Source organism: Aotus nancymaae, unplaced genomic scaffold (assembly GCF_030222135.1).
Source record: "Aotus nancymaae isolate 86718 unplaced genomic scaffold, 86718_ANA_hifiasm-v0.15.2.pri h1tg000007l, whole genome shotgun sequence".
Taxonomy (NCBI): domain Eukaryota; kingdom Metazoa; phylum Chordata; class Mammalia; order Primates; family Aotidae; genus Aotus; species Aotus nancymaae.
In genome coordinates, this window is record NW_026988418.1 from 15201749 (window position 1) to 15229570 (window position 27822).

The window sequence follows — 27822 nt, forward strand, 5'->3', positions numbered from 1 at the left end:
AACTGTTGATTTTCTTTTCTATAAAATATTTGACATATCCATCTTCAAAGCTGCTTTTATAAACTGAAAAATGGTTACATCTCTATGAAAATGAAATCCCCCCCAGACTGGTAGCCCCGCAGGAAGATTGAGATGGAGTTTGCTATACTTCCCAGGCTGGTCTCAAACTCTTGGGCTCAAGCAATCCACCTCAGCCTCCTAAGTAGCTGGCATTACAGGCAAGTGCCACAATGTCAGCCTCCTCATTCTTTTTTTTGTTTGTTTTGTTTTTTTTGATACGGAGTCCCGCTCTGTTGCCCAGACTGGAGTGCAGGGGTGCAGTTTCAGCTCACTGAAACCTCTAACTCTCAGGTTCAAGTGATTCTCCTGCCTCAGCCTCCCAAGTAGCTTGGACTACAGACACCCACCACCGCATCCAGCTAATTTTTGTATTTTTAGTAGAGACAGGGTTTGACCATATTGTCCAGGCTGGTCTCAAACTTCTGACCTCAAATGATCCACCCACCTCGGCCTCCCAAAGTGCTGGAAATACAGGCATAAGTCACCATGCCCGGCCCAGGCTCCTGATTCTTATCTGCAAAACCACTGTGCCAGTTTGATGACTAGGTGTTATTACAGACCACTCCCATTTACACTAATTTTTTCCTTTTTTTTTTTTTTTGAGACAAGGTCTCACTCTGTTGTGTAGGCTAGAGTGCAGTGGCACGATCTCAGCTCACTGCAGCCTCTCAACCTCATGGGCTCAGGCAATCCTCCCACCTCAGTCTCTGGAGTAGCTGAGACCACAGGCACATGCCACCATACCAGGCTAATTTTGGTACTGTTTTTAGAGACAAGGTTTGCCACGTTACCCAGGCTGGTCTTGAACTCCTGGGCTCAAGCAATCCACCCACCTAGGCCCCCCAAAGTGCTGGGACTATAGGCATGAGCCACCACATCCAACCCCCTTTATACTAATTTTTTCATGTATTTCAATAGGCACCCTTTATATATCAGATACCATGCTGCATTAAGGATAAAAAGAGTAAAAACTAAATTCCTCATCATCAGGCATTCACTGTCTAATAATGAGATAAACCAGTATAATACAGAATGACAGATAAATACAGAATGTAAGAAAGAAGAAAGCAGTCAAGGAAGTCATCTAAGACAAGGTACACTTAAGCAGATCCTTGAAGATGATCCTTAAGGTACACTTAAGCAGATCCTTGAAGACAATAAAAACCAAAAACTAAGAATAACATTCAAAGACAGACAAGGAAGGGAACCTCTAGCCTAAGATGAGAAGACTGAAAACTGGGATTTATCTGTTTTTCAAATAAAATAATCACAATTTAGAGCTCAGAAGTTCGAGACCAGCCTGGGCAAAGTAGCAAAACCTCATTTCTACAAAAAATACAAAAAAATTAGCCAGGTGTGGTGGCATGTGCCTGTAGTCTCAGCTACTTGGGGGCTGAGGTGAGAGGACGATTTGAGCCCAAGGGGGTCCAGGATGCAGTGAGCCCTGATTCAGCTACTTCACTCCAGCCTGGATGAAAAAGTGAGACCCTGCCTCAAAATATAATAAATAAATAATCTAAAATAATCACATATAAATGATAGAAAAAAATGCTATTTTTTGACTGGGCACGGTGGCTCATGCCTGTAATCTCAGCACTTTGGGAGGCCGAGACGGGTGGGTCACAAGGTCAGGAGATAAAGACCATCCTGGCCAACATGGTGAAACACCATCTCTACTAAAAATACAAAAAAAAATTAGCTGGGCGTGGTGGTACCCGCCTGTAGTCCCAGCTACTTGGGAGGCTGAGGCAGGAGAATTGCTTGAACCCAGGAGGCGGAGATTGCAGTGAGCCAAGATTGTGCCACTGCACTACAGCCTGGGTGACAGTATGAGATTCCATCTCAAAAAAAAATGTTTTTTTTTTTTGGTTTGTGAGAATAAAATGATGACAGAAAACAGGAAAGGACACTGTTAGCAGATCACAAATTTTTATAAATCATTAGATGACATTATGCAAATTTGATCAGATTAATGGAGAAAACAGCCAGAAAACCATAGACCTATAAACATGTGGTAAAATGTTGGTTTTTCCCAGGAAACCCTAGAAAAAGCCTAAGCTCCAGATCAATAAGTAAGAGCAGAGAGAGTCTCAGGACAATAAGCTCAATTATTTAAACTGGAAGCAATCCAAACATCTACTGACAGCAGAACAGAAAAACTGTGGTATATTCATATAATGAAAATTTTCTTCACAGTGGAATATTGCAACACAGGGAAATACATAATTCAGCAACAAACTATGATAGTGCTTAAGCCTAAACACATAAGTGAAAAAACCAAGTCACAAAAAAAGAACTGTATGAGTACCATTCATATAATGTCAAAAACAAGCAAAAGTAAACAGCATATTATTTGGGTATACATATATATATGATAAAACTTTTTTAAGCAAAGGAATGATAAACACAAAACACTATACAGGGCCGAGGCACAGTGACTTGTGCCTGTGATCCCCACACTTTGGGAGGCCGAGGCAGGCAGATCGCTGGAGTCCAGGAGTTCAACATCAGCCTGGGTAACATGACAAAACCCCATCTCTACAAAAAGTACAAAAATTAGCTGGGGATGGTGTGTCTATAGTCCCAGCTACTCCAGAGGCTGAGGTGGGAGGATGGCTTGAGCCCGGGAAGTGGAGGTTGCAGTGAGTCTGCACTCCAGCCTAAGCAAAAACAAAACCTCGTCTCAAAAAAAAAAAAAAAAAAAAAAAAATACTTGTTGGGGTGGGAAGGCAGGGCAACATGTAAAAATACAGATGGATTAAAATGATCAAGAACACCAGAAGTAGATCCTGGTTCTTAAATTGATGAGTTTTAGATTTGTCATTCACCACTTACAAAGAAGCTGCCTGTTTTCTTTTGTGTATATCAAATATTACAGTTTTCGAGGTTTTAAAAATGATAAAGGCCTTCACTCTATAATAACTTGGCCAGTCAGTCCATGTAGTTCTGTGCCAAACAGTCAACTGTGGGAGACTGCAATATGCCACCTCAAAATATGCCTCCTTGGCATTAAGGATTGTTGAACTGAAGGCAATTAAAAAGCAGATACAGGAAAGCTCTTAAATTTACTCCAAAGACAAAAAAGGTTTAAAAAAAAAAAAACCCCATCCCCTTTTTACCAAGAACACAAGTTAACCACTGAATACAACTTTAGACCTGTATTAGTCTGAAAATGACACCAAAGGAATCCACATTAACAAGTTTACTAATTAGGCTTTGCCTGCCATTTATTTGCCTTTCTACAAATTGCTGCCGCTACAGACTCAAAGTCCTTTTTCTCTGTCTTGACACTTTTCTGAAAATTTACTGTTCTTTGTTAAAGATGCTGTATATTCAAAGCCAAAGATGCTGTATATTCAAAGCCAAAGATGCTGAATATACAAAGATGCTGTATATTCAAAGCCAAAGTCAAAGATGCTGTATATTCAAAGCTGGAATTCAAAGCCAACTCATTCTCTGAGTATCTCTCATGTATTTATGAATTTTAAAACCCCAAAACTATTACTACTAAATAAGAGTTCAGCAAATTACCCAAAATCAAAGAACTATAGACAAAAATCAGTACCTTTCCTAGACATCAAACGTTAAGATGTTTTTTAAATTCCTTTGATCAAAGCAATAGAAACTATAAAATGCATAGATATACCTAATAATAGCTCACATTTTAAATGTATCAACTTATGTCTTGACCCAGTTAATCTTCATAATAACCCTAATGAGTTATTATTCCCATTTTATGGATGAGGAAACTAAAGCACAAAAAAGGTGTTATTTGCCCAACTTCACTGTGGCTTAGTAGGAACTGACTCTAAGTAGCATGACACTAGAACACATTCTTTTCAATACTACTCAACACAGCCAACATTAGGAAAACTAGAAAACTTTACAGGTGAAATTAAAGACCTCATTAAATAGTCATACTATATAACTGGGTGGGAACATCCAATATTATAAAGATACCAATTCTTCTCCCAAATTAATCTATAAATTCAAGGGAATTCCCATAAAAAAATCCCCACAAGATTTTTTCTGTGAACTTGACATACTGATTCTAAAATTCATGTGAACAAAAACATACAAAAATGCCAATAACATTTTGAAAAGAAAGAACAAGGAGATGGAACTGCCTTACCAGGTATAAAAATGTAGTCTTTAGGCTGGCCGTAGTGGCTTATGCCTGTAATCCCAGCTGAGGCAGGCAGATCACTTGAGACCAGGAGTTCATGATCAGCCTGCCCAACATGGTGAAACCCTGTCTCTACTAAAAATACAAAGATTAGCCAGGCATGGTGGTGCGCGCCTGTAATCCTAGCTACTTAGGGAGGCTAAGACACAAGAATCACTTGAACCCAGGAGGCGGAGTGAACCAAGACTGTGCCACTGCACTCCAGACTGAGTAACAGAGTGAGTCTCTATCTCAAAAGCAAACTGTAACAAATAAAAATAAAAATATAGACTTTTAAGGTGATTGAAATGAAACTGAACTACCAACAGGAACACCAACAGATCAATGAAAGAGAATAGGTTCTAGAAACAGAGCAGTATATATAATATTGTTACAATGCCATTTACTACCATGACTCAACAAATGATGCTGAAACAATAAGCTATTCATTTAGTGAGAAAAAATAGCCATGTCTACCTTACACTCAACATATATAAATTCCAGATTCCTAAAGCTGAAACAGAATAGGGACACCTCTTAAGGGCCTGTGGGCCCTCAAGCATAGAAATAAAGGAAAATCTTGAGTTCTTTCAAGGGAAATTTCTGGCACGTGCTAGCCTTGGAAAGTGAATGTGCAACTTGATAAGCAAGAAAGTAATAGTAACTTAAAAATAGCCAAGGAAGTTAGAGTCACGAGACCGTTTGCTTCCCTTCAGAAACTAAAGGTAACATCTTAACATCTGTCTCTTCAGTTGTTTTTCAGAAACCTGGACTCCCACCAAAAGGATATGCAGGCATATAGATCTCAGATAAGGAGGAACTGGGGACTGAACTCTTCCTATCCTGAAATTTACCCCTGCCTTTAAAAACTGTTACCTACAAATCATCAGGAAGGTCAGAATTTACAGGTTAGCCATCTGGTCCTCCTTGCTTGACACCCTATAAATAAACACCATGCCTTCCTTTCTACTGCTGCAAAAATCTTGTTGTGGATATCCAGCCTTATTGCATTGAGTGAGCAGACTGTGGTTTGGTTCTCTAAACATTTGGCAACCACAAAGGGACAAAAGTCCAGTTTTGTCCCTGGCTGCAGCCACCCTCAGGCCCAATTCAGCAGCTGCCTAAATTATTTTATTCAGGACAGATCCATGTATTTGGTGGGCAACCAGTCACCATTGTCCTGTTGTGCTTTTACTTTCTCAGCATTAGAAACAAATCACCTGAGAAGATGTCTTTTGGCAAAGTGGTGGGTTCATGGGTGATAATAGCTCCATAGTATTTTTCCTTTCAGCACAGGAAATCTGGCCTTGCTTTAGCAAGTAGACTTCATTAGAATGCACTTAATGGGAGATACCCCAGAGCTGAAGATCGAAACCCTCAAAAATCACATTTTGATTGTGATTTCCTTTGTAGCCCATTAGGGTGCATTCTGCAGAACTAGGCCATTTTTAGATTTGGGCCCAAGAAAAAAAAAAGAAAAAAAATTTTTTATTGCAGTACTGCTTGGCCACAATATTTTTTAGACTCCAGATAGAGTCTAAAGACTAAAAAAAGTAGTCTTAATGGGAACCTTCAAACTGGACCCCTAAATTTAAAAAAAAATCTTAGGCATCTCTCTAAACAATTGATCTTACAAAAAAAGAAGGAACTTTCTAAACAAGTTTTACAAAGGACACTTAATAGTGTTACAACTATCCTTGAGAATTCATTTGACTAAGTTAAAGAGCAAATATCTCACCTAAAACAAGGTTAAAATCCTTTGCAAGCTCAAAACTGCCTGCTTTAGATCCCCTCCAGGAACAGTAGTGGTAAAGCACTGAAGCTGCCTGGGTTGAATTTCCAGCCAGGAAACACGTCATTTTTTGGTCTGATATTTGTGTGACTTCTGTCATTTACTGATCTTTTTTTCTTCTATAGGCAGCTTTTGATTTCCTGTCCTCCATAGGGGTGGGGTAGTTAATGGGTTTTTTGGTATGTCTATTGGTACAGGTTTTGTGTGTAAAAGGTCAGCTGAGAGGGAGCCGCGATGGCTCCGGCCAGATGTCCTGGCGCTTGAGGAGGCGAGGCTATGAGTTCGATGCCAAGCTGGGCAATATGAGAACCTCTCATTCATTGAAAAGGCGCGGTGGTTCACGCCTGTAATCCCAGCACTTTGGGAGGCCGAGGCAGGTGGATCACGAGGTCAAGAGATCGAGACCATCCCGGTCAACATGGTGAAACCCCGTCTCTACTAAAAATACAAAAAATTAGCTGGGCGTGGTGGCGCGTGCCTGTAATCCCAGCTACTCAGGAGGCTGAGGCAGGAGAATTGCCTGAAGCCAGGAGGCGGAGGTTGCGGTGAGCCAAGATCGCTCCATTGCACTCCAGCCTGGGTAACAAGAGCGAAACTCCGTCTCCAAAAAAAAAAAGGTCAGCTGAGAAACGGAGGCTGTAGAGAATATGGCCAAATAGAAATGTGTCCTATACTCCATTTATGGCTGATGAAATTTTCCTTTCTTTTAGCTGTCTTTGGGCTAGTTCTGAATCTTCTGAAGACTGCTTTCTACCTCTTTTTAGACCTCATGTGTCCTTGTTGAAGTCATAACCCTGGCTAACACTTATTAGTTTCATGGGGGGAGAATACCTTTGGGGTAAAAAGAGTTCAAAAGCCAGAAATACCAACCGGTTTGTCCCAGCTAAAAATCTGATAGAGATTTGAAAGGATTTTTTTTTAAGAACTCTACAGTCAAAAGTCTAATTAAAACTACTATTTAGGCCATATTTGTGGGTATGTATATATATAAAACTATATATATAACTATGCATATAAAATTATATAACTGTATGACATCATATAACTATATATGCATAACTATATATACAACATATGAGGCCTTAAAACTATAGTTTCATAAATGTGTGTATGTATATATAACTATATATATAAAACTATGTAAAATTATGTATTAACTGTATGACATATACCTTTACATAGGTAATTATGTATAACACATTTATGAGGCCTTAAAACTATATATTATATATGTAAAACTATGTATATTTATCCTCTATAGTTTTATCTATCTACCTACCCAGTTTCAAGGCCTCTGTTCTCTGAGTAAATTTCTCAGCTTACTAAATCTCTCTCCTTAAACCCCTGCTACACACGTGTACATCTTTTGTTTCTCCATTTACTTCTGCTGACACCCCTTCCTCTTGCCACTCTTGATGCCAGATGAGAGGACCAAAATTTTTTCTAATACCCTGGGATCCCTTAAGGAAAACAGAAGAGGTGCCACACTCTTCTTTGGGAGGAGCCTGTTTTTCCTCTGGAAATCCCATTAATTGTAAATGGTCAGCATGCTGTCAGATCCAAAACTCTCCTCTCTTTTGCACTGTATTACCTTATCTCTTTGGCTTTTGGAGGTACCAGAAATTACTTTTTTTTTCTTTTTTATACTTCAAAGCTACAGCAAATCAAGAGAAATTACTTTTTATTGTGGAAAAACTAACCTTATAAAATACTATGGTGAATTCCTATGGTTTTGTGTTACTTTGGTATCTATTTTTCACCTTCCTCTAGCACGGCCTAAGCTCCTTCTTAAAGTAAAAGATTTTTAGGCTTTGAGATATAGCTTGCTTCCTCTGGGGGTTGGTGAGGACTTGAGACATGTGAGACAAGTAGATTTTGACTTGTTCCATTTACAGAGGCATAATTTAAATCCAGCTGTCCTTTTGAACTGGTGAGTTTTGCCAGTCACATGGCTAGTTTTAAAATCAAGGCTGTAGGGTCTTTGTTTATATTTGTTTGGATCTTTATGAATGCATACATATATGATACCAAACTAGCTTATAAATAAAGGACAGCTAGACACAAGAAAAGCAATTCTGGCTGGGCACAATGGCTTACACCTGTAATCCCAACACTTTGGGAGGCCAAACCAGGCAAATCACTTGAGTCCAGGAGTTTAAGAGGAGACTGGGCCAATATGGCAAAATCCCATCTCTACTAAAAATACAAAATTATCCAGGTGTGGTGACACATGCCTCTAATCCCAGCTACTTGGATGGCGGAGGCACAAGAATCACTTGAGCCGGGGAGGGGAGGTCACTCCAGCCTGGACGACAGAGCCAGATCCTATCTGGAAAAAAAAAAAAAAAAAAGAAAGAAAGAAAAAAAAGCAATTCTAGGTGGGTGGATCACGAGGTCAAGAGATCGAGACCATCCTGGTCAACCCCATCTCTACTAAAAATACAAAAATTAGCTGGGCATGGTGGTGCAAGCCTGTAATCCCAGCTACTCGGGAGGCTGAGGCAGGAGAATTGCTTGAACCCAGGAGGCAGAGGTTGCGGTGAGCCAAGATCGTGCCATTGCACTCCAGTCTGGGTAACAACAGCGAAACTCCGCCTCAAAAAAAAAAAAAATACGCTTTTTATTTTAAAGGTTATAAAAAGGTATGGGAATGTGCCTTTTTTTTTTTTATTTTTTTTTATTTTTTGAGACAGAGTCTCACTCTGTTGCCCAGGCTAGAGTATAGTGGCGCAATCTCCGCTCACTGCAGCCACTGCCTCCCAGGTTCAAGCGATTCTCCTGCCTTGGCCTCCCAAGTAGCTGGAACAACAGGCAGCACATACCACCATACCTGGCTAATGTTTGTATTTTTAGTAGAAATGGGGTTTCTCCACGTTGGTCGGGGTTGTCAAACTCCTGGACTCAAATGATCTCCCCACCTCAGCCTCCCAAAGTGCTGAGATTACAGGCATGAGCCACCTTGACCACCCAGGAATGTTTTTTTGTTAAACGAAAAGTAAAATATAAAGAGCATTTGAGCATAATTTTTCCTTTTACACGAGAGAGAACTCTGTACAGTCAAAGTGATGAAGGAAAAAAGAGTAAACTTTTGTCAAGTTAAAATGATAGGACAAAACTGTAAAAGGCTTGTGAAAGACTGATCTTGTGAAAGGAATTCTGTGTATGCTCAAATTGGCTAAAATTAAAAAGGGATTATGTTTTTTAAAAAATTAAACATTAATATCAAAAGTACATGGATGCAAGGCCAGAGTCTGGGCTATTGTGTCAAAGTAACAGTTTTCTCGGAGCACTGATCTGCTCTTTAATAAAAATTATATATAGTTTATAAATAAAAGACTTATCTTTTGCGGTCAGAACTGAAATTGGATTTCTTTATAAGATTTTATTAAAATTAGCTTTAGCATTAATAATACACTAATGCAACGATAAAATTTAGTTTTCTTTTTTGAATGAGATTTTCCTGTAATATTAGTAGGAGGTAATAAAAGATTTGTTTACTTTTTTAGTAAACTCCAAAAAAATTAAAAGGGGGAGAGAGAAAAACAGATTCAATTGGCCTCATGCTGTCTTTATCAGATCTTATGATTGTTTGGAAAAGTGCGCTTCTTCTCTATCAAATAGTAAAGGGTTTTACTTTTTGAAATCTTTGAATTATCAGTTTGGCTAATGAATGACTTACCAAAGAGATTCCTTGTGAGCCCCTTAATCTTTCAAAATACATATCCCCCTATAAACTAGACCTAAAACGGAGTTCTGTTAAACCTCATACTGACAATGTCAATTATCAATTGACATTTCTTACATCTAGTTGTATTTTCACAGGTACAGAACAAGACTAGAAATCATCCAACTGCCTACCCTGAGACAACTTCCTAACTGATTTTTTCCTCTACTCCCTTCTCTTTTCACATGTTTATTTTACATAAAATATAGATTTCCCGAGCACTAATTAGAGCCTCACAAGATTGAAACCATGTGCCACTTGCCTTACTGTCTAGCCTCCCTCCCTTATTTTCCCATTTTGCTTGCTCTTTCCCCTTTAAATACTGAGTTCCCGAAACCCTCTTTGGAAAAACACAGTTCACACATGCTGCTGTGACCTATGTTCTGCCAGGGTGCATCCTCAAATTTTAGCTAATTAAACCTTTATCAATTGAAACTCTTGTCTCAGTCTTTTTTGTTGTTGTTGTTAATACTTCAATATTTGGAAACTATGTTTGAGTAGTCTTAATATATAGCAATATACTTATTTGCATAAATTCAGTAAGAATCTATTTTCTCTTATAAGAAGACACAATTAGAGACACTGGTTATTTTACCAGGGGGTTGACTGAAATGGCATATTTTAAGATATAACTAGACTGCATAGAGGAACTGAGATTGACTTTATAGAGCCAATAACAAGCCCCTATGTTCCTGACCTTGCTCTAAGTAAAAAATGTCACTTTTTATTTTCTTTTTACTTTTTCTTTTGAGACAAGGTCTCACTCTGCTGCCTAGGCTGGAGTGCAGTGGTGCAATTACAGCTCACTGCATCTTTGATCTCCTGGGCTCAAGCAATCCTCCCATCTCAGCCTCCCAAGTAGCCTGTGGTCATGTGCCACCCTGCTCAGCTAATTTAAAAAAATTTTTAGAGAAAGGGTCTCACTACATTGCCCAGCTGTTCAACTCCTGGGCTCAAGAGATCCTCCCACCTGAGCCTCCCAAAGTGCTATGATTAGCATGAGCCTAAGTACGTAACTTTCTGACAGACCCAGGAACCTCAAGACATTTGGGGCATCATAAAGAGAATTCACCCAATTCATAAAGATATCTACAGGCACAGATAAATTGGTTTGGTTCACAAGGCTTTTAAAAGTCTAACCTGAGATTTCTTATAAAAAAACATTCCAGCCAGGTCAATTTAAAAGGAGCCTATATAGCCAGTAACTATTCTTGCTGCGCTTTATGCAAATAATTAGGCAAAGTATAATAAGACTTAAACTTGTTTAACAGATAAACGGGTCCTATTATAAGTTGTCTTTGGTTGAAATGGGAGACTGGATGAAGAAAAATTATGTTTCAGAAGGAAACTAGAGTATACCAGTTATTAGATGCTAGTCTTGTCCATTGTTCATGAGCTTTTATTTGAACTAAATCCTGAATTCCTTCCTGGCTACAAGTCTTCAAACTAACGATTCTTCTATTTTTCTCACCTGAACTCATTAAAATTGCCACTACCTCTTTCCTGAGTCCCTGTAAATTGACTTACAGAAGAAGGAAACATCAGATTGCCACTGGCTTTTTCCATTTTAACTGATGATGCTTTGAGTCTATCTGGACACCTCAACTGATTGCTCTCCAGACTCTAAGAAAACTGGTTTAAGATAAACTTCACCCTAGATGGAACCATATGAGGTACTACTGATGACTCATTCCTAAGTAAAATTGGCAAGAGCCAAACCATAGATCCACCATTCTCAGGTTAAGTGGGTTCCCCATGAGTCTTCTGACCCTAGCTCTGAGAACACAACAAAAAAAGGAACTACACCATAAAGAACATCACAATCCTGCCGGGCATGGTGGCTCACGCCTGTAATCCCAGCACTTTGGGAGGCCGAGGCAGGTGAATCACGAGGTCAAGAGATTGAGACCATCCCGGTCAACATGGTGAAAGCCCGTCTCTACTAAAAATACAAAAAAAATTAACTGGGCATGGTGGCGCATGCCTGTAATTCTAGCTATTCAGGAGGCTGAGGCAGGAGAATTGCCTGAACCCAGGAGGCAGAGGTTGCGGTGAGCCAAGATCACGCCATTGCACTCCAGCCTGGGTAACAAGAGCAAAACTCTGTCTCAAGGCAAAAAAAAAAAAAAAGAACATCACAGTCCTAACCATCCAAACCTGGAAAGGTGGCACACTCCTAAGAATGACAGATCTCAACTTGCTATTCAGAAGACAGACTGCTAAAGATAAGTAATCAGAAATACTAAAATACTTACACTATTATTTGTCATCACTTTTTTTTTTTTTTTTAGATGGAGTCTCACTCTGTAGCCCAGCCTGGAGTACAGTGGCGTGAGCTTGGATCACTGCAACCTCCTCCTCCCAGGTTCAGGCGATTCTCCTGCTTCAGCCTCCCTAGTAGCTGGGATTACAGGCATGCAGCACCACCAGGCTGGGCTAATTTTTGTATTTTTAGTAGAGATAGGGTTTCACCATGTTATGTTGGTCAGGCTGGTCTCAAACTCCTGACTTCAGGTGATCCGCTCACCTCTGCCTCCTAAAATGCTGAGATTACAAGGGTGACCCACCGCACCTGGCCACTTTTCTTATTTTCTCTGTCTACTACTGGCTAAGCAAATTCTGTGTGCTGCACTGCGGTCTTAATTACTTCAGGTGATCACACTGAACTATAAACATAATTGCCTTTTTGTTATGATTCCTTGCAGACTTTCATCCTCCCAAATTAAAAGGGCAATTTTATAATTAGAATTTCTCGGCCGGGCGCGGTGGCTCACACCTGTAATCCCAGCACTTTGGGAGGCCGAGGTGGGTGGATCACGAGGTCAAGAGATCGAGACCATCCTGGTCAACATGGTGAAACCCCGTCTCTACTAAAAATACAAAAAATTAGCTGGGCATGGTGGCGCATGCCTGTAATCCCAGCTACTCAGGAGGCTGAGGCAGGACAATTGCCTGAACCCAGGAGGCGGAGGTTGCGGTGAGCCGAGATCACGCCATTGCACTCCAGCCTGGGTAACAAGAGCAAAACTCCGTCTCAAAAAAAAAAAAAAGAATTTCTCAGAATGACAAAGACAGGTAACCTATAGATGCATCATCCGACCCAGTTAATGGAACAGTAATACTCCAGTTCCTTCATATTCTGAGGGCCCCTTCCAGAATATTATATAAAAGAATTCCTTAGTTTTGAAGTCCCTTCACTTGAAGCTATCTCAAACAAATTTGCCAGAAATAATGAGACTCTGCCTCTATTTAAAAGGCTTATGGCTGGGCACGGAGGCTCATGCCTGTAATCCCAGCACTTCGGGAGGCCAAGGCAGGCGGATCTTAAGGTCAAGAGATCAAGACCATCCTGGCCAACATGGTGAAACCTCATCTCTACTAAAATACAAAAATTAGCTGGGCATGGTCCCAGCTACTTGGGAGGCTGAGGCAGGAGAACTGCTTGAACCCAGGAGGCAAGACGCAGTGAGCCGAGATCATACCACTACACTCCAGCCTGGTGCCTGGCAACAGAGCAAGACTCTGTCTCAAAAAAAAAGGCTTACTTGATTTTGCCTCTTGAAAGGAGCAAGGGCCCTACTCCTTCCTTAGAAGCCTGCCCTTTAAACATGTCAGAAGTCTCAGATCTTAGTTCCAAGTAAATTAATTCAAGTAAACAAGGCCAGGTGTGGTGGCTCACACCTGTAATCCCAGCACTTTGGGAGGCTAAGGCAGGCAGATCACCTAAGGTTGGGAGTTGGAGACCAGCCTGACCAACATGGAGAAACCCTACCTCTACTAAAAAAAATACAAAATACTTAAGTCAGGCGATGGTGGTGCATGCAGGTAATACCAGCTACCTGGGAGGCTGAGGCAGGAGAATCTGCCTGGGAGGCAGAGGCTGCAGTGAGCCAAGATCACACTATTGCACTCCAGCCTGGGCAACAATAGTGAAACTCTGTCTAAAAAAAAAAAAAAAAAAAAAAAGGAAACAAGTCCAATACAAATATATTCTTGCCCAGGTACTAAAAAGATGGAGCTGGGTATTTCTTTGGATGGACTGTTACCTTGGTGAGGAGTGGCATCCTATGAGCAAATGATTAGAAATCTCTCCCTTTAGGAATTCTTGCTAAGGAAACTTCAGCAGCAATAGCTGCCTAGCAGAAAAGAATTAATTCATTGGCTCAGGTGTCTTAGACAATAGGATAGCCTCAGATTACATCTTAGCCAAGCAGGGAGGAGTGTGTATTGTTGCAAATACCACATGCTGTACTTATATAAATGAATCTGCTAAGGTAGAAACTCATCTAAGATAAATTAGAGAACAAGTCACTTGATTACAACAGGTGTCCCTGACTTCCCCTAAGGACTGCTTTTCTTCTTTATTTTCTTGGATTCCTCATGGAATATAATCCATGTGTTCTGGATTGCTAAAGTTACGCATATCAATCTTGCTAATTTTTCTTATGCTTTATATCATAACCAAATGTGTGTTAAAATGTAATAAAGGAGTGACTAATACAAATAATGACAGCTCAGCACCATGGTGCCATGGCTGGGACTCATGGATACCTTGAATTCTGTGCTAGAAACTTACTATCCTCATATCCTAGTCCCCAGTCTTTGTCACAATTCAACAGGAAGTAGGCAGTCAGCACCCCAGTACCCCATAGGATTGAGGAGTGACAAAAAACGGGAAATTGATATGAACCAGGGACCTCAAGCATAGAAATAATGGAAAATCTTGAGTTATTTCAAGGGAAACTTCAGGCACCTAGCTAGCCCTGAAAAATAAATGTGAAACTTGATAAACAAGTAGGTAATAGTAACAATAGCCAAGCTGGCCCAGCATGGTGGCTGACACCTGTAATCCCAACTCTTTGAGAGGCCAAGGAGGGAGGATCACTTGAGGATAGGGGGGTTCAAGACCAGTCTGGGCAACAGAGCAAGACCCCATTTCTATCAACAACAACAAGAACAAAAATAGCCAAGGGTTAGAGTCACAAGAATGTTTGCTTCCCTATAGAAACTAAAGATAACATCTTAACATGTCTCCAGTTGTTTTTCAGAAACCTGAGCCCCCACCAAAAGGATCTGACAGCACAGAAACCTCAGATATAGAAGAATTGGGGACCAAACTCTGACTACTCTTCTTTGTTCTAAATTTCTTTCTGAGGAGCCTTGAGAAGGTTATACTCATGAGCCAGAGCTAACATTCTTTTCTGCTGATCTCAAATTTTTAGACAAAGCTTTGCATCCTTAACCAATTGCAAATCAAAATCTTCTATACCTATGACCTATATACCACTTCTAAGATATCCCACCCTTTTAGGCCAAAATGAATGTGTAACCCTCCATGTATGGTTTACGATTTTGCCTGTGTAAGGTCTGACCGTGCTGTGGATGGCATGGTGACCCCCATGAACCACACATACACCTCTGGGGGGCCTTCCAGAATTAAAAAACCTAAAGTAGCTGGAAGATGATGAAAAGAGGAAAAAATGATCAACCCCTGCAGCTACTTAACTTTGAGACATTCTCTATTGTTTCTTATTCAGGTCTCAATTGACAAGGCCATTGGACTTTGTAAACGACACCCTGCAACCCCCTCCCAGCTTGGCCAAACTCGTGACTCCATACCCTACAACCCCCTCCCAGCTTGCAAAAAGCCACCCTAAACTGTAACTTGTAACTTTCCACTGCCTTCTCCACAACCTATAAAACCAACTCTTATCCCACCACCCTCGCTGACTTCATTTTCGGCCTCAGCCCATCGGCACCCGAGTAAATAAACAGCCTTGTTGCTCACACAAAGCCTGTTTGAGGGGTCTCTTCATTACTGTGAATGTTTTAACAGCCTGTAACTTCTGCTATCCTGAAATTTACCCCTGCCTTTAAAAATCCTTACCTGTAAACCATCGGGGAGGTCAGGATTTAAGCTTTAGCTACCTGGTCCTCCTTGTGTAGCATCCTGCAAATAAATGCCTTTCTTTCTACTGCTTCAAAACCTCGGTGTGGTTATATCCTTATTGTGCCAGGCGAGCAGACCCAAGTTCAGTTCTATAACAGAGCTAAAAGGAAAGAATGTTTTTAATTTAACAAAAAAAAACTGGTATAATATTTGGGTGAAGAAAATTTGTGCCAAACAAGAAAAAATACAGACCTTATAAAGGAAAAAAAAAAAAGACTTCACTGTGTACTAATTTTAAGCTTTTATAAAACAAAATATCATAAACAAAACTAAATAGCAAATTGCATACTGAGACCAAAAAAAACTAATAACATGTAAGAGTTCCTTCAAATCATTAAGAGAAAAAAAAAAACTAATAAAAATTAAGTTTAAAAATATATACTACACAGCCTGGCCGACATGGCAAAACCCCATCTCTACAAAAAATACAAAAAAATCAGCTGGGTATGGTGGCATATGCCTGTAATTCCAACTACTCAGGTGTCTGAGGTTGAAGGATGGCTTGAGTCAGGGGAGCAGAGGTTGCAGTGAGCCAAGATTGCTCCATGGCACTCCACCCTGGGTGACAGGTTGAGATTCTGTCAAAAAAAAAAAAAGAAAAGAAAAGAAAAAATTATATATACTACAAACATTACAAGAATACAAGATGTCAAATAAAATGATGAGCAATCTCACTAGAAATCTAAGATAATCAAATTAAAATAATAAACTATTTTTTGTCCAGCAAATTAACAAAAAAATTAAAACCACTGCTATCCAATGCTGATAAGTGGACAGATTATTCTCATACAATGCTGATGAATCCCAAATGGTATCACATTTTTGTAGAGAAAATAGCCTTTTTTTTTTTTTTTTGAGATGAGTCTCACTCTTGTTGCCCAGGCTGGAGTGCAATGGCACGATCTTGGCTCACCACAACCTCCGCCTCCTGGGTTCAAGCGTTTCTCCTGCCTCAGCCTCCCGAGTAGCTGGGATTACAGGCATGTGCCACCATGCCCAGCTAATTTTGTATTTTTTTGTAGAGACGGGGTTTCTCCATGCTGGTCAGTCTAGTCTCCAACTCTTGACCTCAAGTTATCCCACCTCAGCCTCCCAAAGTGCTGGGATTACAGGTGTGAGCCACCACACCCAGCCACCATTTTCATTTTTAATGTAAACTCTGAATACTTTAATCCAATAATTTCATTTGTCTTGGAAAAACTCTCAAACTGTTTTTATTTTTCTCTCATACTACTACAATGGTCATCAACCAAAGTCTTCTGTGACCAAATGTTGCTAATTCTTCAATGGACACTAACTGGGTATCCTCCAAATCAGTTCCAACACTACCTGGAAACAGTGTCAGATCCCCAAGACAAGGGCTCAGTTCCCAAGACTGCCCCGCAGACAAATAAATATATCAGTTTCAAGTCCAGGCCTCTGGAACTTCTTGACTTACCGGCTTTCAAGTTGAGGTTCCCACGACTCCGTCTTTGGGGTCAATTTGCTGGAGGGCTCACAGAACTTTGGGAAACACTTACTTACATTTACTGGTTTAGTGTAAAGGATATTACAGATGAAGAGATGCACAGGGTGAGGTAGGGGAGAAGAGGCACAGGGCTTCTATGCCCTTCCTGTGCAGGCTACCCTCCAAGAACCTCAGCGTGTTGAGCTATCCAGAAGCGTCTGGAACCTAGTCCTCCTGGGTTTTTATGGAAGTTTCAAAATATCAGCATTCCTTCCCCCAGGGATAGGGTGGGACACCCTCTGAGGAGGGTCTCATAACTCTCAATCAGAAAGGCAGGAGAGATTATAGGGTCTTATCTTGGGGTAGATGAGATAAGGGTAGGAGAAGGTCTGAAGAGATTCTGTTTCCTAATGCCTGCTCGTAAGGCCTGACACACCCAACATTATAACAAAAAGACTTTAACAAGGGCTATGGGAGTTACAAGCCAGGAACCATGGATAAAAACAGATATATATAACATCTGTTAAATTAAGTTTAGCCTAAAGCCACTTCCCTACTTATTTTAAGTTTGGCCTAAAGGTTTCTCTGTACACAGTGAACTGAAACTTAACTAGATGTATAAACAGACCATAACCTACTTTTGTGCCAATTACTGAGTTTTAGCCAATCAAAGGCAGCCAACTCTTCAAACTACGTTCAAATACGACAAACACCAAACTGTAATAAATTTGGCTGTTTCTGTACCTCACCTCTGTTTTCTCTACATCACTTTCCTTTTTGTGTCCATAAATCTTCCATCATTGGGCTGCACCAGAGCCTCTCTGAACCTATTCTGGTTCCAGGGCTACCCAATTTGTGAATTATTTGCTCAGTTAAACTCTATTAAATTTAATATGTCTAAGATTTTCAATAGATGGCATCCCCAGGAGCACAGAGTGACCAAGCAAGGTACCCCTCAGACTCATTTTGTCCATTGCTTTCTGGAAGCAACTGATATCTTGGGTAAGTTCTCTCTGAGATTCTGAAGTTTGACAGATTTGTGTTTGGAACTGAGTTTGAGCAAACTTCTGATCCAAACTGGGTTTGGAAGTCACAACAGAAACAGGACTGGGTCCATGACTGGATTGCATCTGATAATTAACTGACTTGGATCCAGTTAGAGGCCCCAGATGTCTAGATGGGTCAGGCAGAAACTAGCAGTAAATGGTAATACTACAGGAGGTGCAAACTTCAGAAATTTGTAGATTCTTGTGTTCTATGTTCTTTTTCTTGTACCCTTAGGCAGGGAAAAATTATTAGCTAAACTGATCAAGGGAATCTGAGAGCCAAATCTAAGATTCAGGGGAAATACCGGATCCTTATTATCTGAAGAACACAGTATTCTACCCTCCAGCTAGAAGGTAGAATGTATAAATATTAGGCCTCAGAAGCAGTAACCACTTACAGAAATGGCAAAATCTTAGTAACTTAAAATCACAATGGACTGTTCCTAATGAACAACATGGCTCTTGAAAATGAGGGCTCCTAAATTAGTCTCCAAGGATGCCTGTTGATGTGCAGAAGCTTCTAAAAACATTTCAATATTTTTATTGCTTCATGAAAAGACTTTCATAAAAGGCAAATAAGGCAGGTGTGGTGGCTCATGCTGTAATCTTAGCATTTTGGGAGATCAAAGGAAGATCGCTTGAGCACAGCAGTTTCAGACAAACCTATGCAACATAGTGAGATCTCCTCTCTACAAAAAATTAAAAATCAGCTGGATGTGGTGGTACACACCTGTAGTTCCAGCTACTTGGGAGGCTGAGGTAGTTCCAGCTACTCGGGAGGCTGAAATTCACTTGAGCCCAGGAGGTAAAGGTTGTAAATCAGCTGTCTGATTGTACCACTGTACTCCAGCCTGGGAGACACAGAAGGAGACCCTGTCTTTAAAAAAAAGAAAAAAGCCAAATAAAAAGCTTAGGTGACTAATTGACAACAACAATTAAATCTGCTAACCTTTTGCCTTTGATACTATCCTGCCTCAAGGGTAAAAATAAAAATATCCTGGATAAAATGTTTATGAAATGCAGACCAGTGGGCCATGCGGACTTGCTTCTTGTTTAGATCTATCCAGTCTTAGTCCAAGCATAGAGAATGCTTTCTTTGCCCTGTTCCTTAATGGGCTCCATCTACCAGGAACTCAGTAATTTTAGCTAAGAAACACTAGCTAAGTTAAATAAACCACCTACCCAACTAAAACACACCTTTCTGGCATTTAACTGGCTATCCTGAAACCCTTCTGTAAAAGAAATTTACATCTATAAAGGAAATCTCCATTTTCCTGTGTCTGCCTGTATAGATTAGAAACTTTTACCATAGTTTTAAATTTATGTAACAAGTCAAACCTTTGTTTAAGGTGCTTTTCTAGACATCCAAACTGAAATTTTACTTACACCATTTTTTCCTTGGTTTAAGCAAATGATGGTACGATATTTAGGCCGAAGTCTTAGGTTGTGCTTTTGAGATATAAATTTTCTACCTTATTTCACCTGAGTTGTCTCATTGGAAATGCAAATTTAAGGTTGCCTAGTTAACAACTGCTTAGGGCAATGAAACAGGTAATGGAAGAATGATAGTCTGAATGGGGAAAAGAAAAACTATTTAAAAGCCAGCAAATAAAAATCCTTTATGAAAGTTATATTATCTGCTCCTGTCTTTGTGTCTGTGTGTCTATATGTATTACATGTATGAAGTATTTGGTAAATAAAGGTAGTTTTAAATTGTTAGTAAAACAGAAGTGGCTTCAAAATTATTAGTTAAATATAATTCGATACTTGCTGATTTGACTGTTTTTGGTTTTGAGCTTCTGGAGTCAAGAGGTCTGAATGTATGCCTACAGTGAGGCACGAGGACACATTACATTTTCCATGCCTAGGCCACCAGCTGCAAGGCAGAATCAAGCCCAATACATCCCCTTTTCCCCTGGCCTAGATTTGTCTCCTGGCTATTCTGAGAGGGTTCCATCCTCCAGGCATTGTCTTCCCATTTCTGTCTTCTGTCATGAGGTCTACAGCTGGTATGTAAATTTAGGACTCAGACAGGCCCTGCCCTTCATACCCATCCTGGGTGCCATGTGGCTACTTGAGACCCAGGATGACTAGGAAAAACATTAAGGGGAGGATACCTGTGTCATAGTTTCAAAAGTCTTTACAGTAACTTAAAATACTTCTAAGTATTTAAAACTTAAATATTTCTAAGTATTTAGAAATGATGTAGTTAGATGTAGGAGACCCAAGTTTACATCACATTCTCAGTTTACCTGGATCTCATGGAGTGTAAAAATTGGCATGAAGTAAACTGTGTGAGATTACCAGAACCCCAGCTCATTTGCTTTGTCTGTATTGAGACAGAAGGAGAGGGGTTACGACTATGGTGCCTACTTTCATCACTGCTTCCCTCGGCCATAACAGGACAAGGGAGATCTTGAAGGCATCTTGAAAATTGTAAGGTGATCCAGATTTGCCTGTGTCTTTTACTTTGGCCATAGTGGCGTCTGATTCTATTAAAAACTAATAGATGGATTTATGCTGCCAGATACTCGAACGCTTGCCTTAGAAGATGACATCCATACTTCTCCAATGCTTATTTTATTCATAGAAGATTGGATTTGAGACCCATCAGTGTGCTTCATCTTTCACATCAGAGATAGTCAGAGATGACTTGTATTGACTAGTCAGTTGATTTAGGTAGGGCTGATTTTCCCATTCCATAAGTTTCTCTTTCCGAAGAATAAAACTTCCCCAGATACAATTGCTTTTTCTTCGAAAATATAGGATAGTTGCTCTAGAACGTTTTTATCTGGAGACAGTTTAACTACAGTTGTATACAGACTTATGTCTGTCATTCACATTCATAGCTGCCTCTTTGTTCACTACTGCCGCAGCAAGCTCACTGTACAAGCAGCACCCCCCCTTTCTCTTACTTAACTCTCCCAGTGCCTTCTGGCCACTACAGCTAACTTGAAATGGCATTTCATATATACCATGGTCACCTGCAGAGTTTACTTCTGTCTACTTTTTCATCCCCAGTAGAAAGTAAAAGTTTTCTTCTAGTTGGTCTTCCTGTTGCAATTACTATTTTTCTCTGGGGTGACTTTAAATCAAAACCAAAAATATGTTCATCCAGAGTATAAATTTACATGTCTAGAATAATAAGGAACAGAGAAGGGCTACCTACAAGAGCAATGAACCTTCCTTTCCCTTCTTACCACCACCACCTTTGTGATATAGCAGCTAGAATATTACGAGAGGTAGGTAGTGGGAGACAGTATCAGCCTTAAAAACATCTTTATTAATTAGACCTAATTATTCTACTTTTGTTAATATTTCCCAATTAAGTTGCCCAGAGTATGAAAAACTATATGCACAAAGATGTTCCAACTGGTACTACTATTTTTTTTTTTTTTTTGGAGACTGAGTCTCACTCTGTCACCTAAGCTGGAGTACAGTGGCATTAACTTGGCTCACTGCAACCTTTGCCTCCCGGGTTCAAGTGCTTCTCCTTCCTTAGACTCCCAAGTAGCTGGGTTTATAGGCAGGCATCACCACGACCAGCTAATTTTTGTATTTTTAGCAGAGACAGGGTTTCACCACATTGGCCAGGCTGGTCTCAAACTCCTGACCTCAGGTGATCTGCCCACCTCGGCCTTCCAAAGTGCTGGGATTACAGGTGTGAGCCACTGAACCCGGCTGCCCAAGTGGTATTACTTTTTTTTTTTTTTTTTTTTGAGACAGAGTCTCATTCTGTCGCCCAGGCTGGAATGCAGTGGTGCAATCTTGGCTCACTGAAATTTCCGCCTCCTGAGTTCAAGCAACTCTCCTACCTCAGCCTCCCGAGTAGCTGGGATTACAGGCGCACACCACTACACTCAGCTTATTTTTATATTTTTAGTAGAGACGGGGTTTCACCATGTTGGCCAGGCTGGTCTCAAACTCCTGACCTCAGGTGATCCGCCTGCCTCGCCTACCAAAGTGAGTTTTGCTTTTAACAGCCCAAATTATAAACCACTTAAAAGTTTAGGGCTGGCTAGGCGTGGTGACTCATGCCTGTAATCCCAGCACTTTTGTGAGACAGAGGCAGGTAGATCACCTGGGATCAGCCTGACCAACATGATGAAACCCTGTCTCTACTAAAAATACAAAAATTAGCCATGCATGGTGGCACCTGCCACTAATTCCAACTACTCAGGAGGCTCAGGCAGGAGAATCGCTTGAACCCAGGAGTCGGAGGTTTCAGTGAGCGGACATTGCACCACTGCACTCCAGTCTGCACAACAGAGCAAGACTCCATTTTAAAAAAAAAAGTTTAGGGCAGGGGTCAGCAAACTTTTTCTATAAATGGCCAGAAAGTAAATATTTAGGCTTTGCAAACCATACTGTCTCTGTCATAACTTGTCAACACTGCTGTATGTAGCAAAAAAGCAGCCACAGACAATATGTAAACAATATGAGCATGGCTGTGTTCCAATAAAACTTTACTTACAAATGTGGGGCCACAGTTTGCCATCCCCTGATCTAAGAAATAGTCAACAGATATCTAAGAGTGGCACATTATATACTCATCAAAAATTGGTAATGTCAGTACTGTCTTGGGTTACAGAGAAAAAATTAATGTTTTTAAAATTAGTAATATTATTAAAAACATAAGAAAATATCATATTAATTAAAAATTGTAAGATACAAAAGTGTATAAATGGGGGTAATCATGTATGCAAATAATACAGCAAGCATATAATAAAAAGATGACACTGGCCTGGGCAACAGGGCAAAACCCCATCTCTACAAAAAATACAAAATTAGCCAGGCATGGTGGTTTGCACCTGTGGTCCCAGCTGCTTAGGAGGCTGAGGTGGGAGGATTACCTGAGCCCAGGGAGGTCAAGGCTGCAGTGAGCCATGATTACGCCACTGCATTCCAACCTGGGTGACTGAGTGAGATCCTGTCTCAAAAAAAAAAAGAACAACAACAACAAAAAAAATCACAACGTAAATTACTAACCGTGGTTATAGTAGGATTGGAGGGCAGTAAATGGATGACTTTGTCTTTTCTCAATATTTTAGTTTTTATTTGTATTACATTTATAATAAAAACGTCTTAAGATTAAAAAAAATAGGCCAGGTGCAGTGGCCCACGCTTGTAATCCCAACACTTTGGGAGGCCAAGGCGGGGGGGATCACGAGGTCAGGAGTTCAAGACCAGCCTGGCCAACATGGTGAAACCCCATCTCTACTGAAAATACAAGCCGGGCATGGCAGGTGCCTGTAATCCCAGCTACTTGGGAGGCTGAGGCAGGAGAATCGCTTGAACCCAAAAGGCAGAGGTGGCAGTAAGTAGAGACTATAACAGCACTCCAGCCTGGGCAACAGAGCAAAACTCCGTCTCAAAAAAAAAAAAAAAGATTAATAAAATTAGCTTTAGTGTTGATAGCATACTAATACAAAAGTAAAATTTGATTTTCTCTTTTAAGCAAAAATTTCATGCAGCAGTAATAATACACTAAAATATTTCTGTTCACCTTTTGAGTAAACTGCAAAAAATAAAAAAGAGAGAAGAAGAACAGATTCTGTCTTATGCTATCTTTCTCAGCCCTTTGAATGTTTGGAAAACTAAGTCTCCTATCTATCAAAGAGTAAAGATGTTTGCTTTTAGAAATCTTTTTATTATCACTTTGGCTAAATGAATGACTTTACAGCAACCTGCAATCCTATTTTGGATCCTTTTTTTTTTCTTTTAACCTCTAACTCTGGGACACTACATAGGGCCCCTGCAGCATCCAAAAGAGAGACAAACATAATTATTTTATATGTTAAATTACATAAGACACACTGTCAAATAAAAATGATGTTTAACCTTGAGTTATATTTTTATGAATATGTTATTAATATATGTTCCAAAATTCTATAAGATTCCCACAATTCTGATATGTCTGGGCATATGCTATGTCATATGCTATCAGTCATAATTATAATTATGTTAAATTGTAGGCCACAGAAATAACCAAATTTCCTTGTCAATTCTATCTTTAACTATGAACATTTTAAGCTGCTTCCACAATTAACTGCTTAATTCTGATGCAGTTTCTGAAAACTTCACAGACAAGCAAAATCCTAGAGTACTGTGTCTTCAAGGAGGTTCATGAAAAGGATGGAAAGGTCCCTAACAGGCACTCTTAAATACAGGTTTCTGATAACTTTAGTATACTATCATTTAAACTAAAGAGTTCCCAGAACTCTAATGAAAAGATTGACCAATTTCTAAAACCGCTAACCCAAGCAGAACACAAATTAATTGAATACCGATTTCTAAAACTGCTAACCCAAGCAGAACAAAAATTAACTGAATACCAAGAAAATACCTTGCCAGATTTTCATGCTAAATCAGCCAATGCTAACATTGTTTAGATATGCAATTTGAATGAACTCCATGGTCCAAAGTCAAATTATCTATGATAACTATTCTTTTTTTTTTTCTTTTTTTTTGAGACGGAATCTCCTTCTCTTTCCCAGGCTGGAGTGCAGTGGCGAGATCTTGGCTCACTGCCACCTTCACCTCCTGGGTTTAAGCAATTCTCCGCCTCAGCCTCCGGAGTAGCTGGGATTACAGGAGCTTGCCACCATGCCTGGCTGGTCTTGAACTCCTGACCTTGTGATCCACCCACCTTGGCCTCCCAAAGTGCTGGGATTACAGGCGTGAGCCACCACATTTGGCCTATGATAAATCATTCTAATAAACGTGCTATCTACCTAAATTGGAGAGATAAAACTGGTATTTAGGAGCCTATTAAGTCCAATGTTATGCGTGGACTCATGGAGACCCTGGACAGCCACCTTGCCCTTCCTGAGTCCTTAAAGCTTCCATTATAAAAGTTCTGCAGTCGGTGACTCAACATGGAAGAGACTAAGTAATCCCAATTAAATATAAGAGTGTGTGTGTGCATGTGTGTGGCGAATGTTCTAAATGCGAAAATGGTTTATGACCCATGTTGGTTTGTCAAACCCATATCAATCCTGGGACGATAATAAAAACTTCAGGTATATTTCTGCTACCTGATGGACCACTTAAACATTTATAGAGGTATTTTCTTCGCTTGTCATTTTCAATGTATGTTTTAAGATGGTACAGAATCTTTCTCACATAGCCAGGCACAGTGACTCAGGCTTGTAATTCTTGCACTTTGGGAGACCAATGCAGGCGGATTGCCTGAGCTCAGGCGTTCAGGACCAGCCTCGGCAACACGGTAAACCCCATCTCTACTAAAATACCAAAGAAAAAAAAATTAACCAGGCCTCATGGCATGTGCCTGTAGTCCCAGCTGAGGCACAAGAATTGCTCAAACCTGGGAAGCAGAAGTTGCAGTAAGCCAAGATGGTGCCACTGCACTCCAGCCTAGGCAACAGAGCAAGACTTTGTCTGAAGAAAAAAAAAAAAATCTTCCCCATGTAAAAGGGCTGATGCTATAACAGTAGCTAAAAGGCTATTAGGGAATGTGTTTTCCACATGGGCCATTCCTCAAGCAATCTCCAGTAACAGAGGTACTTGTTTCACTGAACAAGTTGTAAAATAGTTAAACAAGGGATTACAAATAAAATAGTATTAGGCAAAGCTAACTGAATTGACTAGATTGCCTTGGTAAAAGGTACTGTAGATTGATGACAATCAGATCGACTTAGAGTGAAAACATAAGTTGACCCTTTTTATAAAACAGTCACTGGAACGCCTACGCACATAACAATAGAACTGCATGTATCTTCCACTACTAAACTTGATGAGTAAATACTGCAAGATTTAATGCATTATGCCAAAGTGTATTTTCACCAGGTAAAAAGAAAGCTTTCCATGGTCCACTGACTGAGGACAATCAACTCCTTCACAATCTAGAACCTGGAGATTAGATATCTGGAGAACATCATCAGAGAAAGACAGTCTTTGCAATTCACACCACAGCAAAACTTAAGGACCTTGAACCTTGCTCCTCCAGATTCTTGGAACTCTATACACACCGGAGACCTTAAGGTAAAGTTAAGCAGGAAATTTTCTCCCCAGAAGCAGATAGCAACTTCACATGGACAGCTTTCTCCCAAGATCACAGATCAAGATTTCTCTGCTACCATGAGACTCTCAACTTTCTCCTTGCTTATGCCTCTATGAACAATAGAATTGAAAAGGAAGTCTCCTGTGTACACTCATGACATATACTTTTATGTGCAGAGGATTTCACAGACAACCTTATATCTTGATAGACAGAAGATAAAGGGCCAATGTGGGTGAGAAATTTTAATAGTACCCTTGGTGCTTTGTAATCAAACAGAGAACATGAGTCTACTCCTCTTAACCAACATCATTGGTTGAAGAGAAAACTGTCGGGTGGTCATCACCCTTCTGGATGGGCATCAATTGTGAGGTCTCTTTTTCCATGGTTTGGAATAAATGAGGCAATGCTTTGTAGAAGATTAATGTACAGGCTGCTTGGTTAAAATGAGTAGGCTCTTTATCTAGCTCATTCTTTGATCTGTTTGATTTTAGCTAGCTTAGTTCATGGGGTCCCTGGCTAAGGAGCATATTCCAAACTCTTGGTATTACCCTCTTTATATTTGTAATAATAGTCTCCCTGGTACACTGTATTCTCTCAAAAAAGTTTTAAAAATGTTTGCATGCAACCATCCATAAAATGTCAAATGGTATCTCTTCGACTAGAATGACAAAAACTCAAAGAAACGTGTAACTGTAAGGACACTGTAACCTACAAAAGACGTGCTGAGATGGGAAACCCAAAATCATGGTAACTGTGAGTGGCACTAAGGCCCTACGTTTTGGTTACACTCACTTAAGTGAGTGCCTGACCAAAAGGGGGGAGTTTTAAAACAAAATTATGAGAGGTCATTGTTTTGGATTGAGCTTGTGCACTAGGCCCCAGTAGACCAGATCAAATCACTATGGAGTCACTCATGCTAAATGCAACATAATTAAGCCAAAACGCTTAAGGAATCAGAGAGGTCCTAAACAGACTAGGGTTTATTTATCTCCTGTAAACAGGAGAATCCAGCACAAGGTTTCCTCTACCTTAACACTTAAAAGTTACCTGACATCCTTGTTCTCACCACACAAAATCCACTGTTATTTCCCCGTGGGATTTGAGACCAAATAAGTATATTTATGACAGTGACAGAATGACATCAATGTGCAAAGTTCTGATCAACCTCTCAAAAGTAAGTTCAGCCTAAAGGTTTCTCTGCACTAGTGAACTGAAACCTAACTAGATGTATAAACAGACCATAATCTACTCTTGTGCCAATCACCGAGTTTTGGCCAAAGGCAGCCAACTGTGCAAACCATGTTCAAATAAGGCAAACACTAAGCTATAACCAATACAGCTGTTTCCGTACCTCACTTCCATTTTCTGTAATCACTTTCCTTTCTCTGTCCATAAATATTCTTTGACCATGCAGCCATGATGGAACATCTTTGAACCTATTCTGGTTCAGGGACCACCCAATTAAGGGGCTCTCAATTAAATTCTGTTAAATTTATTTTGTCAAAAGTTTGGACACACCACAGTATCTTACGGAAATGTTAACACACGTGAGCAAAGATGAATCAATTTTCACTGCAAAAATCGTTATGATAAAGTAGAAATCATCCAAATGTTC

The 27822-nt window shown here is 40.0% G+C and overlaps 1 protein-coding gene across 4 annotated transcripts in view; it reads right to left on the reverse strand.

The window, feature by feature from the left end:
* NRDC (nardilysin convertase) overlaps positions 1-27822 on the reverse strand; it is a 101341-nt gene that overhangs the window by 52177 nt on the left and 21342 nt on the right. The window contains exon 1 of one of the 4 annotated variants that reach the window (XM_064372336.1): positions 15629-15734. The exons of the other annotated variants lie outside the window; for them this stretch is intronic. Within the exon in view, the coding sequence (XP_064228406.1) occupies positions 15629-15639 (11 nt within the window). The 5' untranslated portion in view covers positions 15640-15734. Of the gene's footprint in view, positions 1-15628; positions 15735-27822 lie in introns of those variants that run through there. 4 annotated transcript variants of the gene reach the window in all.